This window comes from Brassica rapa, unplaced genomic scaffold (assembly GCF_000309985.2).
Source record: "Brassica rapa cultivar Chiifu-401-42 unplaced genomic scaffold, CAAS_Brap_v3.01 Scaffold1022, whole genome shotgun sequence".
Taxonomy (NCBI): domain Eukaryota; kingdom Viridiplantae; phylum Streptophyta; class Magnoliopsida; order Brassicales; family Brassicaceae; genus Brassica; species Brassica rapa.
Window position 1 is genome coordinate 55,676 of NW_022610956.1, and position 10,904 is coordinate 66,579.

General features: G+C 39.8%; 1 protein-coding gene across 1 annotated transcript; it reads right to left on the reverse strand.

Annotated features, from left to right (window-relative positions):
* Positions 1-3,292: 3,292 nt before the first annotated feature.
* On the reverse strand, positions 3,293-8,560 carry LOC117131538 (the record flags this gene model as incomplete). Its single annotated transcript, XM_033283635.1, has 6 exons — positions 7,514-8,560; positions 6,341-7,453; positions 5,797-6,043; positions 4,712-5,349; positions 3,811-4,579; positions 3,293-3,657 (listed from the first exon to the last, which is right to left on the reverse strand). Coding segments are annotated over exons 1-6 (3,531 nt in total), but the record flags the coding sequence as incomplete, so codon positions are not given.
* Positions 8,561-10,904: the final 2,344 nt, after the last annotated feature.

Here is a 10,904-nt window from a genome sequence, read left to right on the forward strand (position 1 = left end):
ATTCCCAAACTGGGAAACTGGAATCACCTGATTTGAAAGTGGGATAACTTCTTCATCCCAACTCCTATGAGATTTATTCAACTTCCTGATGATTCTCCACCACTTTATGTATCCAAATCAAGCTTCTCACAAAGTGATTCATCCTGGTTTGATTGGAAGGACGAAGAAGCTGTGCTATTCCCAAACTGGGAAACTGGAATCACCTGATTTGAAAGTGGGATAACTTCTTCATCCCAACTCCTATGAGATTTATTCAACTTCCTGATGATTCTCCACCACTTTATGTATCCAAATCAAGCTTCTCACAAAGTGATTCATCCTGGTTTGATTGGAAGGACGAAGAAGCTGTGCTATTCCCAAACTGGGAAACTGGAATCACCTGATTTGAAAGTGGGATAACTTCTTCATCCCAACTCCTATGAGATTTATTCAACTTCCTGATGATTCTCCACCACTTTATGTATCCAAATCAAGCTTCTCACAAAGTGATTCATCCTGGTTTGATTGGAAGGACGAAGAAGCTGTGCTATTCCCAAACTGGGAAACTGGAATCACCTGATTTGAAAGTGGGATAACTTCTTCATCCCAACTCCTATGAGATTTATTCAACTTCCTGATGATTCTCCACCACTTTATGTATCCAAATCAAGCTTCTCACAAAGAGATTCATCCTGGTTTGATTGGAAGGACGAAGAAGCTGTGCTATTCCCAAACTGGGAAACTGGAATCCCTGATTTGAAAGTGGGATAACTTCTTCATCCCAACTCCTATGAGATTTATTCAACTTCCTGATGATTCTCCACCACTTTATGTATCCAAATCAAGCTTCTCACAAAGTGATTCATCCTGGTTTGATTGGAAGGACGAAGAAGCTGTGCTATTCCCAAACTGGGAAACTGGAATCACCTGATTTGAAAGTGGGATAACTTCTTCATCCCAACTCCTATGAGATTTATTCAACTTCCTGATGATTCTCCACCACTTTATGTATCCAAATCAAGCTTCTCACAAAGTGATTCATCCTGGTTTGATTGGAAGGACGAAGAAGCTGTGCTATTCCCAAACTGGGAAACTGGAATCACCTGATTTGAAAGTGGGATAACTTCTTCATCCCAACTCCTATGAGGTTTATTCAACTTCCTGATGATTCTCCACCACTTTATGTATCCAAATCAAGCTTCTCACAAAGAGATTCATCCTGGTTTGATTGGAAGGACGAAGAAGCTGTGCTATTCCCAAACTGGGAAACTGGAATCACCTGATTTGAAAGTGGGATAACTTCTTCATCCCAACTCCTATGAGGTTTATTCAACTTCCTGGTGATTCTCCACCACTTTATGTATCCAAATCAAGCTTCTCACAAAGTGATTCATCCTGGTTTGATTGGAAGGACGAAGAAGCTGTGCTATTCCCAAACTGGGAAACTGGAATCACCTGATTTGAAAGTGGGATAACTTCTTCATCCCAACTCCTATGAGGTTTATTCAACTTCCTGATGATTCTCCACCACTTTATGTATCCAAATCAAGTGGGATAACTTCTTCATCCCAACTCCTATGAGATTTATTCAACTTCCTGATTGTTGAAATGAAGAAGGGAATGACCAGAAGAAGAAGCTGGTTCATGATCCAAGTTTGATATTGTAGAGGAAGTAATCTGGATACTTCAAAGATGAGACTGGTTCATACAGACTTGTGAACCAAGTTATGGTTAGAGTGGAGAAGGAAGAAGCATGGCTGAGTGTGATCCATTGATCTTATAAATAAAGAAGACAAAGAGAAGAAGAGATACTTGAAAAGATTCAGGTCTGGAAAACCTTGCTACACAAGGCAGTCCGTACAGTCTTGGCTTCCAAGTTACCTAGAGTGACTTGGATGGTAAGGCAGGTGAGGAACTCGTACAGCTTGATCTTCTGAAGCAGATTTGAAGTTAAAATGGAGCATTAGACCGTTGGAGAGAGCTGAGACAAGTTGGGAATTAAATAGAGTAAAAGTCACATGTGCATAAGAGGATGAACCTGCTGTCACTTTCACCCAACCAGACTGTGCCCATCTTTCTCCCCTGTCACTCTCTACTCCCTCTGGTCGAGATTCACCTTGGCTGTACCTTCCTGGCTTCACCAGAAAACCCTACAATATTATTTGTTTAGTAAAACCCTGTTTTAGTATTTGTTTAATATGTGTGCTTGTCTATTTAAGACAATGTTGTATCTGATTGTAAACTAAGGAGAGTAAAACTCTTTCTTCACATACTCTGGTTACTAAACTCTCAGATTCTCCTATTCTCTCTATTCTCTTGTCTCTCACGACCTCCATTACTCTCTTATACTCTAGCATACTCAGAAACTCTCCCAAACACTTTATACTCTCTTCACTCTCTCATTACTTTCAATTGCTCATCAATCACTCTCTCTGGTTTCATACTGAACCAGAAGCTTATTCTCATCATATTCCTTTTATTTCATCTCAATTCTTTCATGGTATCAGAGCCACAAGCTCTTGAGAACCTATATTGCTTCCGCAAATTATCCCTGTCCAAAATCTCTCTTTAAAAATCTGTTCAAACCTGTTTGTTACATCCTTTTATCCTCTGGTCCAAAGGTTTTCCATAATGAACTCCTAGGATGCTTCTTTGGATTGAATTGGATAGATCCTTGTATAAACGAATCAGAGACTCAAGTTTATCAAGGTGATGGATCGTTTGGTGACACAAAGAGTTGCGGAATGGCTCCTTGATACTCCTAGATGACTAGCTTGGATATTACACACCAAAATAGACACCCTTAGTTGTTGGATATGACACACCAACGAGATTCACTCAAGACTTAATGAGAAGTAAAGAGAGAACAAAGAAATCTGATAGATTTGTAGAAAAAGGATTGTGATTAAAAGAGAGAACGCAAACACACTTATATAGAGAAGTATGGAACAGGCTCCATATTCTCGAGATCATTAAAGGGAACAGGCTCCCTTGGAACTACAACAAAGACTAAAGACTTATTCAAATTCGAAAAGAGTTTTTAAAACATGAAATAAAAACCATAGTTTAAAAATAACCTAAGGTGGAACCGTGATACATCATCTAAGGTTTATGTAAGTAACTTGTGGCCTCATTAAAAACCTTCCTTTGGAAAACCCAATGGGACAAAACCAAAGGCTAGGAAAAGAGCACACACAAGCACTTGCTTAGATGATGATCAGTTTGAAACCATTGCTTGAATGGTGATAAGAGTGTCTTGATTGATCAAACGTCCATCAAGACCGTCTTCTTGCTTCCATGAGATCATAAGTAGACTTCCAACAGCTTCTTTGAGTCTTCTAGCTTTGGCGCGAGTGATGGGACCTGGTGGAATGACTAAGGCATCATCTTCTTCCCTTGATTGGTCTTTGAACTCTTTATCTCCATCCTTGTGCCGGTCCATGATCATATCATCCCCTCCCTCTTGAAAAGGATTTGTCCTCAAATCTGGCTCATCTGCAAAATAAGGAACCAAGTCAGTGATATTAAAACTATTGCTCACATCATACCTTCCTTGGAGATCCAGCTTGTAAGCATTGTTGCCGATTTTCTTTATGATCTCAAATGGTCCATCAATCCTTGGCATGAGCTTGGATTTCCTCTCATTAGGAAATCTTTCTTTCCTTAGGTGAATCCAGACTTGATCACCCACTTCAAAGACTCTTTCACGCCTCCCCTTGTTTGCTTGTTTGGCATATTGCTTAGTCTTCTCTTCTATGTTGCGCCTTGCTTGTTCATGAAGTTGTTGTACCTTCTCTGCCTTCTTCTTGCCATCAAGACTAACTCTTTCACACTCAGGTAAAGGTATTAGATCCAAAGGAGAGATGGGATTGAACCCATAAACAATTTCAAATGGAGAAAACTTAGTAGCAGAATGCACAGCATGATTATATGCAAATTCACAATGAGGCAAACAATCTTCCCATGATTTCAAGTTCTTCTTTATAATTGCACGCAAGAGTGTACCAAGAGTTCTATTAACTACTTCAGTCTGACCATCAGTTTGTGGGTGACAAGTAGTAGAAAATAATAGCTTAGTGCCTAGTTTAGACCAGAGAGTTTTCCAAAAGTAGCTTAGAAACTTAGTATCTCTATCAGATACAATAGTCTTAGGCATGCCATGTAAACGCACAATCTCCTTAAAGAACAAGTTAGCTACATGCAATGCATCATCAGTTTTATGACAAGCAATGAAGTGTGCCATCTTAGAAAATCTATCAACTACCACAAAGATTGAATCTTTACCAGTACGAGTTCTAGGCAATCCAACAATGAAGTCCATAGAGATATCATTCCAAGGATGATAAGGGATGGGTAAAGGCGTGTACAAACCATGGTTTTGGACTTTGGACTTAGCTTGTTTACAAGTTGCACACCTTTCACAGAGTCTTTCCACATCTCTTTTCATCCGCGGCCAGTAGAAGTGATCCTGCAAGGTCTTGAGAGTTTTTGCGACACCAAAATGTCCCATGAGGCTTCCTCCATGAGATTCCCTAACAAATAAATCTCTCAAAGAACAATTAGGCACACAAAGTCTATTATCATAGAAAAGAAATCCATCCTGCCTAAAGTAATGTCCAGCAGCAAATTTCTCACAAGACTTATAAGCATCTTTAAATTCAGGATCATTCTCATACATTACTTTAATCTGCTCAAATCCTAATAGCTTAACATCAAGAGTGTTCAAGAGAACATACCTTCTGGATAGTGCATCAGCAACTATGTTTTCCTTACCTTGTTTATACTTGATGACATAAGGAAATGTCTCAATGAACTCAACCCACCTTGCGTGTCTCTTGCTGAGTTTGTTTTGGCTTTTAAGGTACTTGAGAGACTCATGATCAGTGTGAATGACAAACTCCTTGGGCCATAGGTAATGCTGCCATGTCTGCAAAGCCCTCACCAAAGCGTAGAGTTCCTTGTCATAAGTAGCATAGTTGAGAGTCGCTCCTCCTAGTTTCTCACTGAAATATGCTATGGGTCTCTTCTCCTGCATAAGAACAGCACCAATTCCAATTCCTGAAGCATCACATTCAATTTCAAAAGTTTTATTGAAATCAGGAAGTATAAGAAGAGGGGCATTAGTAAGCTTCTCTTTTAGGCATTGAAAGGCAAGTTCTTGTGCTTCTCCCCATTTGAATCCAACTTCTTTCTTGATCACCTCAGTCAATGGAGCGGCTATGGTGCTAAAATCTTTTACAAACCGTCGGTAGAAGCCAGCTAATCCATGGAAGCTTCGCACTTCACTGATGGTTTTAGGAATCGGCCACTCTTGTATTGCTTTCACCTTCTCTTGATCTACCTTTACTCCATCTGCACTCACAACAAAGCCTAGAAAAACCAAGTGATCCGTTCCAAAAGTACACTTCTTAAGGTTAGCAAAAAGAGATTCCTTTCTAAGCACATCAAGAACAGCTCTAAGATGTCCTATATGATCATTAAAGCTCTTACTGTATACAAGGATGTCATCAAAGTATACCACAACAAATATGCCAATGAATGATCTAAGAACATGATTCATTAATCTCATGAATGTACTAGGTGCATTGGTTAATCCAAATGGCATGACTAACCACTCATAAAGACCATGTTTAGTTTTGAATGCAGTTTTCCATTCATCTCCTTCTTTCATCCTAATCTGATGGTATCCACTTTTCAAATCAATCTTAGAAAATATGCAGGAACCATGCAATTCATCAAGCATATCATCTAATCTAGGAATAGGATGGCGATACTTTACAGTGATGTTGTTGATGGCTCTACAATCAACACACATGCGCCAGCTTCCATCTTTCTTAGGCACAAGAAGCACTGGTACTGCACATGGGCTCATGCTCTCACGGATATGCCCCTTTGCCATCAACTCCTCAACTTGTTTTTGCAGTTCTTTAGTCTCCACGGGATTAGTCCTATAAGCTGGCCTATTTGGAAGTGTAGAACCAGGAACAAAATCAATCTGATGCTCAATCCCTCTAAGAGGTGGAAGACCAATTGGATTATCTTCAGGAAATACATCTTCAAATTCCTGTAAAAGACACTTAATTTCACTCGGATATACCGGTGTTGGGTCAGTAACATTCAAAAGAGACTCTTTAAAGATAAGTAAAAGAATAGATTGATGAGCATTGAGAGTTCTTTTGATTTCACCCGATTTGGCATAGAGACTATGCTGCTTCTTTGATTCAGGTTTGAGGTCTATTTCTTTCTTCTTTTGTAGCTGCAGTTGATCTTGATGAACTTCCTTTGGTGTTAGAGGAACCAGCACAGTCTTCTTTCCTTTGAACTCAAACGTGTGCTTGTTGGTGTAGCCATCATGTATCACTCGTCTATCTGATTGCCATGGCCGACCAAGAAGGATATGTCCAGCTTCCATAGGCAATACATCACAGAGAACCTCATCCTCATACCTTCCAATTGCAATGGGAACCGAAACCTGACTAGAAACCCTCATTTCTCCTTCTTCATTCAACCATTGAAGCCGGTAGGGCTTTGGATGTTTCTGTACTTGGAGGCCAAGCTTCTTTACCATAGTTTCACTAGCTACATTCACACAACTTCCTCCATCAATGATAAGACTACAGACCTTTCCTTGCACAAGGCACCGAGTGTAGAATAGATTCTCTCTCTGTTCTTGCTCTTCAGCTTTACTTTGCAAACTCAAAGTTCTTCTAGCCACCAATAACCTTCCTTTCACGGGTTCTTCTTCATATTCTTCTTCAATAAGCGCCTTACACTCAGACTCTGAAAGCTCATCCTCAGATTCATACTCTCCATTCTCAAGAAGAATCATGATTCTTTTATTGGTGCACTCATTTGCATAATGGCCTCTACCCTGACACTTAAAGCACTTAACATCTCTAGCTCTTGCACTTGAAACCTCGGCCTTTCCTTTATCCTTGCTGTAAAAGGAATTTGGCTTTGAGTCTTCTTTCAGTTGCGGTTTGCTTTCCTTTTGATAGCTAGACTTTTCTTCTTTAGTTCCCTGAAGTCTGGTGTTGTAACGAGAATGAGAATGGCCCTTCCTCTTAACTTGTTGCTCAACTAGTATAGCTTTGTGAAGCATCTCTTCTATCTCCACATAGTGCTGCATCTCAACATTATCTTGTATCTCTCGGTTGAGACCTCCTAAGAACCTAGCCATAGTAGCTTCTTTATCTTCAGAAACACGAGCTCTCAGCATCAACAGCTCCATGTCTTGATAGTATTCTTCAACAGATCGAGATCCTTGGGTGAGTCTTCTTAACTTCTGGTGCAAGTCGCGATGATAGTGATTTGGCACAAATCTTTTACGCATGAGAGCCTTCATCTCGTGCCATGTTTCAACGGGATACTCTTGGTTAAGTCTCCTGGTAGTCACAAGCTGGTCCCACCAACTCAGCGCATAGTCATGGAACTCAGTTGCTGCTATCTGAATCCTTTGGGCATTGGTGTAGTGCTTACAGTTAAACACCAACTCCATCTTCTTTTCCCATTCCAAGTAAGCATCCGGATCAACTTTGCCATGGAAAGGAGGTATCTTCAGCTTTAAACCAGCAAGATCATCTCTGTAAGTTCTCCTTTCATCATGATCTCTTCTATGTCTCCTTCTACTATCTCTAGAAGAGGAACTGCTGTGCGTGGCTCGGTTACGCTCATAGTAGTGGTCTGTTTCTTGTGATTCAGCATGCTCTCTCGGGGTTTCATCACGTCTTTCTCGTCTAGACTCATTGCTATGACCTTGGCCCGTAGCTTGCCTTATCTCTTGCCTTATTTCATCGCGAAGTTCCTTCATACTGCTCTTGATCATATCAGCAACGGTAGTGATCATCGTTTGGTTTAATTGCTCAGTCATCTGATCTCTCAATAACTTGTTCTGTCTCACGAGTTCTGCTTCATCTTCCGACTCTCTCACCATGGTACCTGATTCAGAAACACTCAAACAAGTAAGATGTTCACAAGAATCAAATCAGAACAATTAGTCGACGCGGAAACAACTTTCAAAAGATTCAAAAGATAGAAAACTTGCAGATCACGGATTAGAGAATTCAAATCGACAAGACTAAGATTAGATCTATCAATTTTGGATTTATGCAGATCAGATTCAAGACAAATAAGAACAGATCTATCACAGAAACAACACAAATCAAGTTATTCAGCAAGTGATTCGACAGATCAAGCGATTCGATTACTTCCTTCACACGGATCGGATGAGTTTGATTCAAAATATGATAAGAACACTTAGATCTAATAGGATTCAACACAGACGATTAGCAATCAGGTGATATGCTACTCAGATGATACGAGAAACAACAACAGATCGCAGATCTATCAATGGTAATCAAAGAAGTTGAAAAGTTTATTTGAAACAGAAGAGAAATCGAAAACTTCCCAATCCAAAGCAGCTCTGATACCACTTAATGAACTCCTAGGATGCTTCTTTGGATTGAATTGGATAGATCCTTGTATAAACGAATCAGAGACTCAAGTTTATCAAGGTGATGGATCGTTTGGTGACACAAAGAGTTGCGGAATGGCTCCTTGATACTCCTAGATGACTAGCTTGGATATTACACACCAAAATAGACACCCTTAGTTGTTGGATATGACACACCAACGAGATTCACTCAAGACTTGATGAGAAGTAAAGAGAGAACAAAGAAATCTGATAGATTTGTAGAAAAGGATTGTGATTAAAAGAGAGAACGCAAACACACTTATATAGAGAAGTATGGAACAGGCTCCATATTCTCGAGATCATTAAAGGGAACAGGCTCCCTTGGAACTACAACAAAGACTAAAGACTTATTCAAATTCGAAAAGAGTTTTTAAAACATGAAATAAAAACCATAGTTTAAAAATAACCTAAGGTGGAACCGTGATACATCATCTAAGGTTTATGTAAGTAACTTGTGGCCTCATTAAAAACCTTCCTTTGGAAAACCCAATGGGACAAAACCAAAGGCTAGGAAAAGAGCACACACAAGCACTTGCTTAGATGATGATCAGTTTGAAACCATTGCTTGAATGGTGATAAGAGTGTCTTGATTGATCAAACGTCCATCAAGACCGTCTTCTTGCTTCCATGAGATCATAAGTAGACTTCCAACAGCTTCTTTGAGTCTTCTAGCTTTGGCGCGAGTGATGGGACCTGGTGGAATGACTAAGGCATCATCTTCTTCCCTTGATTGGTCTTTGAACTCTTTATCTCCATCCTTGTGCCGGTCCATGATCATATCATTCCAGGAGGGAAAAGCCTCACCAGAACTCAAGATAAAGGAGTATCTCAGTCTCTGGAACTCAAGAAAGTCTTAGCTTTCATTCAGCAAGCTATCATCAAAGTCCAGTCTTTCAAATCCTGTCCCTTTCAAACCAGTAGGAACATCCTATTATCCACTGGTCCAAAAATCTTCAAGATGAGATTTCAAGCATGGGCCGAGTTCAGTGAACCTCAAAACTCCAAACTACTCTCCTCGGGTCAGAATGATGAAGAAAAACCATAGAGGCAAAGGTGTTTGAGCAATACTTCAGATGAAGCGCTCCATGGAAAATCTGCAAGGTCTTTGCTCATGTTAATGAGAGACAACCAGAGCTCAGTCTCTGTCCAACAATCCTACTTCAAGTTGGAAGAGAAGAAAGGTCAGAAGAGTCAGCACTGCAAGAAGGCCTCACTAAGGATAGGTGTGGATATTCAATCCACATCTGAAACAAATGTACTTTCAATAAGCCCCCATGGGCTGGAGAGTCAAGAAACCAGCTCAGGTTTCTTGAGAGTAAGCGGAATCTTCTACTCTGATAAAAGCACTGTGTGTGCTGGTCGTTTGTGTTGTCTTAGGGTGTTTAGAAACTAGCTTGTTGTTCTTGTCTAGTTTCTACACATGAAAAGACTGTCCAATTGTCATTTTGTCTAAGTATTTGTCTGCCTTAGAATTTTGTTAAGAGTCTTAGTGCTATTTTTAATCTCTGTCTCTGAAAAAAAAAAAATGCCATTATATTATTCTAATCTTGTCTAGAAAATTGTCTGGTTTATTTGCTTCAAAATTGTCAAGAAAAAGTTTAGAAATTTCTTTTAAAATGTTGTTTAGACCTGGTGTTAGGTTGTGATGTTTCTATGTTACCTGAATGGTTAGTTATGATAATTAGGATTCAGTGTTGTTGCTTGAATAGTTTCAAGAAAGTTTTATGTCCATTGTGTTCTTTGTTAAGGTGTTTTTGGAGATCAGACTTGGTGAGAAACCATGTTCTGATCTCTTTATTGTCTTTTGATACCTGTCTTTAGTTGTGGTGACAGGTTATTAAATGTTATGTGATGACCTTTACACATCAAGCACAAGCTCAAAGCTCACACCTTCTTGAAGACTGCTCAAACCGACTTTCTCAAATTTACTTCAATATGGAGTCAACAAAAGCCACGGTCCTCTCAGTCATTCTCAGGGTTCCTATCTGATCCCCTGGTCGTGTATGGTGAAGTCAAATCAGCAAGAAGAAACAATGAGAAGCCATTTCATCTCATGTTCTTAAAAGCACTCAAATTCAGCCATGCTTCAAGGAAAGTTCACAGGCGGATGATGTCCAATAGAACCAAGAAGACCAGGAGGACAGGAGGGGATCCAAGGGTGAGCTTTACAAACAGGGCCAAACACACAAGGAAAAGGAGTTGGGTAATGAATCCAAAACTCAAATCCACCAAGCTCAGATGAGTAGTGTGTATATGAAGGTTCAAGGAACCAGCCCAGGTTCCTTGGCTGTAAGTTAAACCTCCTAAACCTGAACAATAGCTTGTGTAATGTGTCTGGTCGTTTTTGAGTGATGGTTTAGAGTCCAATGGATCATGATAAGTTGCTAGAAGTTGCATTTTGTCTTAATCTTATCATCTGTGGTTGTTTTTGTTCCTAGAAGTGTCTGCCTAG